The 6,799-nt window shown below is 32.8% G+C and overlaps 1 protein-coding gene across 1 annotated transcript; it reads left to right on the top strand.

The window, feature by feature from the left end:
* Positions 1-216: 216 nt before the first annotated feature.
* Positions 217-6,496, top strand: trappc4 (trafficking protein particle complex subunit 4). Its single transcript, NM_200764.1, is given in 5 exon segments — positions 217-414; positions 509-683; positions 2,827-2,930; positions 3,018-3,144; positions 5,871-6,496. Coding segments are annotated over 5 exon segments (660 nt in total). The 5' UTR covers positions 217-239; the 3' UTR covers positions 5,950-6,496.
* The last annotated feature ends 303 nt before the right edge of the window (positions 6,497-6,799 follow it).

Below are 6,799 nucleotides of genomic sequence, written 5' to 3'. Positions count from 1 at the left end.
AAGGGTCCACCAGGGGGCAACCACTCGGCAGGCAGGCTATTATGGAAAATTAATTTTTATCACCAAAAGCCTCATTAATAATTTACAACAAACTGAATACAAATAAACACTACACATCAATCCCAACGTTGTCAAATTAAAGCACAGTCTGCTCTAAATAATTTTGTTTTAAATGTATTTACTTATTTTGTCTACGTCATAAAGTCACATGATCGCCCGAATGACAGTCAGGAAGAAAGATGGCGATCTTCAGTGTGTATGTTGTCAATAAAGCTGGTGGACTTATTTACCAGTACGATAATTATGTACCTCGAGCTGAAGTGGAAAAAACATTTAGCTTTCCGCTCGATTTAGTGTTAAAGATTCACGATGAGAAGGTTGTCGTGTCATTCGGACAGCGGGACGGAATCAGAGGTGTGTGTGCAAAACATCACACGGGTAAATGCACATTTATAGGTTCTTTCCGTCTGTTTTGGTCAATTACATGATGTGTTTTTCTTTTATGAAGTGGGTCATGCGGTTCTGTCCATTAATGGGGTAGACGTGAATGGTAAATTCACTGCGGAAGGGAAGGAGATTCAGGAGTATCTGAGAGATCCTGCAAACTATCCAGTGTCCATCAGATTCGGCAGACAGAGACTCTCTTCAAACGAGAAGCTCATGCTGGCCTCAATGTTTCACTCGTGAGTAACACTTACATTTATTTATTTTACGCCATTGTCTTTATTTTATTAATGTTTTTTCTAACATGTAAATTTAACATTGAATGATATTCTGCTTATATCTTATCAAGGTAAAGTTGGTTTATTCACACATTCGTTCAATGACAGCTTGTGACACGGTTGCTGTATTGTTTACCATACTACTTTGAATATTCGGTCAGAAATAGTATGCACGTATGACTTAAGCAACATTAGCACTATTTAATCGTGAACAATGTTGCACTTTGATAGTCTTTGGTAGTCTATTTTTGGGTGAAAACAGTATTTTCCTGATTAACTTTAATGTTCTTTTTAAAATTATATATATATATATATATATATATATATATATATATATATATATATATATATATATATATATATATTTTTTTTTTTTTTTTTTAAGTACCCTTTTTTTACTCAAAAAGAATGAATAAATAAATGAAAAAGAACACTTTTGATGTACAGTTGAAGTAGCCCCCTCTTATTTATTTATTTATTTTTTTATATTTCCCGAATAATGTTTAACAGTGAACATTTTGCTTACTTGCTCACTATGTCTAATAATATGTTTTTAATTAAATAAGCAGTTTAAGATTTTTTCTAAAACCATTTTAAGGTCAAAATTATTAACCCTTTAAGCTACATTTTTTTGATAATCTACAGAACAACCATCTTTATACAATAACTTGCCTAATTACCCTTATCTACCTAGTTAACCTAATTAACCTTGTTAAGCCTTTAAATGTCACTTTAAGCTGTATAAAAGTGTCTTAAAAAACTAGTCAAATCTTATTTACTGTGATCATGGAAAGATAAAATAATCCAGTTATTAGAAACGAGTCATTAAAGCTATTATGTTTAGAAATGTGTTCAATTTTGAACAAAATATAAACGGGGGTTGATAATTCAGGGGGCTTATAATTCTGACTTCAACTTTATAGAGAGAAATACTAAAATGTAAAGCTTTATTTGAAATTTATTGTTTTTATGCTTAAAATCCATGTACTGTATATTGCCTTCAAGAAGTTTAGGGTCGGAACGATTTTGCTTTTGTTAAATATCTTTGCATATCAATAACAAAATAAAACAGTAAAATGTGAACATTTTTAAATGTTTTCTATAACATGCAGTTGGATTCAGAATTATTAAACCCTCTTTGATTTTTTTTTTTCTCTTTTTAAAATATTTCCCAAATGATGTTTAACAGAGCAAGAAAATTTTCACAGTATGTCTGATAATATTTTTTTTTCTTCTGGAGAAAGTCTTATATTTTATGTCGTCTAGAATAAAAGCATTAAAAAAAAACATTTTAAGGTCAAAATTATTAGCCCCTTTAAGTTTTTTTTCCCCAATAGTCTACAGAACAAACTATTATTACACAATAACTTGTCTAATTACTCTAACCTTCCTAGTTAACCTAATTAACCTAGTTAAGCCTTTAAATGACACTTTAAGCTGTGTAAAAGTGTCTTAAAAAAACCTAGTCAAATATTATTCACTCCCATCATGGCAAAGATAAAAGAAATCAGTTATTAGAAATGAGTTATTAAAACTATTATGTTTAGAAATGTGTTAAAAAAAAATCTTCTCTCCGGTTAACAGAAATTGGGGAAAACATAAACAGGGGGGCTAATAATTCTGACCTCAACTGTATATTTAAATAATTATGTATTTTATTCCTAGTTCATTACTTCAGTCTTAAGTGCCATGTGATCCTACAGAAATCAGTCCAACATAATCAGTCTAAATATAATCAGTCAGAAATCAGTCTAATGTAATATAATTTCCATTCAAATTTCATCAAGGTCATGAATACATCAACATTAGTTCTGCTTAATGTTTTTGTTTGATCCATTATTTCAGAAATTCAGAAGTAGAGCAATTGTTTACATCTTTTGTAACTTGTTTATCATTATATCGCATCCTCGCTGAATAAGATGATTAATTTCTTTAAACGTTACTCAACCTACACTTTTGAACAACAATATAGTACTTGCATAGACCATTATCATCATAATCACAAGCACAACGATGTTAAATATTATACAAAATTCTCAGTTTTTCTTTCCAATTATATTCTATGTGTTTATCATGTAATTATTTTTTCTATTTCTCTCCTAAGGCTCTTTGCTATTGGATCACAGTTGTCACCAGAAGTTGGCAGCTCTGGCATTGAAATGCTGGAGACAGATATGTTTAAACTGCACTGCTTTCAGACACTCACAGGTTGACATTTTCCACTGTTAAAACGATATTTTAATCTGAGGCGCTGAAGAAAACCACAGTAGTTCTGACAGATTTTTATTTTGACAGGTATAAAGTTCATTGTATTGGCAGACCCTCGACAGTCTGGCATCGATGCCCTGCTTAGAAAGATTTATGAAATCTACTCCGACTTTGCACTGAAGAACCCGTTCTACTCTTTAGAGATGCCTATCAGGTGTGTAATATCTTTATTTATATTTTTGTACTAATTTTAAAGGCATTACAGTTAAAGTACTCTACCTCAGGCCATTAAACATATGTGTTAACACATTTATCTATACTTAGTTAATTATACATTATACTGTATTAATGTTTACTCTTTTGCATGCTCCTTAATTGCCTAGTCTGTTTAAATTATTTTAGTTAATTTTTTTAGAGCTGCACGATATTGGAAAAATCTGACTTTTTGCGATTTATATATTGCGATATCAAATTAATCTCACCCCATGGATTTAAAAAGCTCTATTTGGAAAGAAATTATTTATTTGGATTGGTTAGGATGATTCTCCAGGGGATTTGATTGTGCATAAAATATAATAAAACAAATTATAAGCATAGGTAGCAAAGATAAAAGCGAAATAAACCGTGCTTTATGGGTTTCTGTGGAGTCTTAACTGTTTTCAGGTTATGAAATTGAATAATCAATTGTAAAATAACTGTTTCCATTGTATGAGTAATTCAATAAAATTAATCGTTATTAAAGTTACAAACGGTCAAATTTCTTTTGACTGAATGCTTTAACCTCTCCTGAAATGCTCACAGTCACAGCCTTTAAAAACATATGCAATAATAGTATTTGCAATATATCATATCATTACATAAGTAAATCCTTTAAAAACAAATAATAAGAAATATAACTTTTCTAAGCAAATATTATATTGTTAGAAATATCATTGGCGCAAGATTCCACAACTATATCGCATATTGTATATTTTGTCAGTGTCATGAATTCCTATATATAATAAACTTTCACTCATTTATGGTGAAACTTTGCATTGACTCCACATGCAATCTCATCTGTTTCAGGACTCGCAACATTTCAAAATCCCTGCCCTCTTCAACTTTTGGGAGCCCGAATTAAATTCAAGTGGCCCGAATAGAAAATACATTATTTACTAAATAAAAAGAGATGCATACAGTTTATTTGCTAAAAAAAAATTATAATTGCAGTCATTATAGGCTACATATATAGTTTTGAACATTACCTAATCTTATGTATTAATTTATTTTCATTCATTCCCTGGAAAAGAATTGTGTTAAAAACTGGTAGGACTACCTTTTTGGTTAGTTTTTTTATCTATTTGGTTCCAAATACCAGTTTTGACAACACCAGTTTGCGCAAACCCAAATTCAAATGGTAGTAGCTTTTCAAGGCATAAAAGGGCATGCAGTATAATTACCCATTTTGTGAGAGAATGCAAGTAATAGGCTATATTTTTCCTTCTTTAAGATAGCCTGATGGGCAGGGTGGATTAACCAAAACTTAACTTGAATGGAAAACAATACCCTGTGACACCAAGCTAATAGTTTTGTTAGCCCTGTGTTTTGATCAATTATAATTCCAAAATGTAAACTTAACAAAACACATCCTGTGATGTGACTAGATATCAATGCTGAAACTATATATTGTGCAGCCCTAACCTTAAACACCTTTTGTCATACAGTGTGGACAGAATCTTGAATATGTAGGTTGTACGTTTTCTTCAGTAAAGAAGATATTTAGCTGAATCCGTGGTCCCTGGTGATTTGTATTATGTCAATGGGCATTTTTGAGATTAAAAATAAACACATATAAACAACTCTGAATCAATCCTGGCAAAGAGCTTAGAATGACCAAGAGGCGACACTCAATTGAACGTTCCATTGCAACAGCCCCGGATTCCACCATTTTGGAGTGAAAGCTATCGGCCGTCCATTGAATCTTATTGCTGTCGCAATGTTAAGCAGCTGCTTTGTTTTTTATGTATTTATTTAAAAAGCGCATTAAAGCTGAGATACAACCTGAAAGACGACAATACAACACTTACTATCACAATCATCAGCACTTTTAATAGTTTATTTTACAGGCCAGGCCCAGATTGGCCATTTGGGAGGACCGGGAGAGTTCCCGGTGGGCCGTTCCATTTTTTGGCCACGAGGGCCGGTGTTTCTAGCTGCTTGCACTCTCAGCAGTCGCACTTTTTTTCATTTATTTATTTATTTGACCATAGCCTCACTCTGTTTATTCATTATTTGGCCGCAGCTCCGCTCTTCTTATTTATTGTCTCGCAGCCCCTTGAGAAAAATGCAGCCTGCAGGGTAATGATGATGTAACTACCATTCCGGCCACACAAGTGTAACAGTGCCATTGTGGTCCAGTGGTCAGCACGTTACGTTACGACGTCGTCGATCCGTGTTCAATTCTCACCTGAGTAATTTATTTATTTTTTTTTCATTTTTATTGTTAAGACATATAAAACTGTAAGGTTGTTGAACATTTGAAGTTCTAAAGCAGTTGTTTTCTTGAAAAAGACGTGATAGTGTCATTAGAAACTGAATTGGAAATGACCTTATTTTAATATAGTAAGTCATGAACTGAGGTGGGCCAGTCTAAGGCTTGAAACTCCTGGGCTGAAAAGGAGTCCCACTCCGGCCCTGTTACAGGCTTATATGCTGTAGTTCTATTGGAGTTTTCATTCCAAAATGGCCGCCGCGCCATCTAGTGACTGTTTGCTAAATTGCACTAGAGTGTCGCCTCTTGGTGATTCTGTGCTCTTTGATCCTGGTCTTTTGAAAGGCCTGAGGGGAATTAAAATGAACGGTGAATTTTCAGTTTTGAATGAACTACCCCTTTCATCATAGCAATGTATGGAGTTTAATGTGTAGTATATAACAAAAAAACAATGCTTAATTTTCTTTCAGATGTGAACTATTTGACCAAAACCTAAAGAGTGCCCTGGAAATAGCAGAGAAAGCAGGGACGTTTGGACCAGGGTCCTGAATTGAACTGTCCAGAAGTACAGCCAAAGTATTTCCATCAACTTTTTAAGGAAAACAAACAAGACTTTTTCACAAGCTCAAATAATTTAACCCTGGACTATTATACACTGTTCCTCAAATTAAGTCTAAAATTTACAGCGAGAACTGTTTCACATTAATTTTGTAAATAATGTACATGGATGCAGTTTGTTTGCAATATTCATGCAGAACCTCGAAAGAAAATGGTGCAGCTCAACAAATGTTCATTGAAGTATGTTTATTACCATCTATACAAGTATCATTGATGTGGCGTTTGTGTTTGTGTGTGTAATTTACTCCCTGTTAACAGAAAATGAAAAGTCTAAACCTTGGATCTGTAGTTTGGGTCCAAAATGTGCTCAAAGAGAAAATATTTTAATTCTGTCATCATTTACTTTATGTTGGAAACCGGTAACCATTGCATCCATAGTATTTGTTTCTCCTACTATAGAAGTCAATGGTTACTCGTTTTTAACATTCTTCAAAGTATCTTTTTTGTGTTTAACTTAACAATAAAATCTTTAAACTGGTTTGAAATGCGTCAATGGTGAGAAAATGAGGACAGAATTACCATTTGGGTGGGTGAACTATCCCTTTCAGTTAAAAAGAGGTCAAACAAAGATGTCAGGAAAATCTTTCCTTTTTTAATTTATTACATTGTGTTATTAAACATTCATGTGATAACATTCTTATGTCACATATGTCATATTTTTAATACAATAGAGGTAGGACCAGTTAAAGCTTTGAAAGGCATAAAGAAATGCACGCTATTCTTAAATGGCTTTAACCTGCCTTAATGAACTACTTATATACAGTCAAAAATGCTGCTCGTT

This window comes from Danio rerio, chromosome 15, assembly GCF_049306965.1.
Source record: "Danio rerio strain Tuebingen ecotype United States chromosome 15, GRCz12tu, whole genome shotgun sequence".
Classification (NCBI taxonomy): Eukaryota; Metazoa; Chordata; class Actinopteri; order Cypriniformes; family Danionidae; genus Danio; species Danio rerio.
This window is presented reverse-complemented; position numbering and strand designations above follow the sequence as displayed.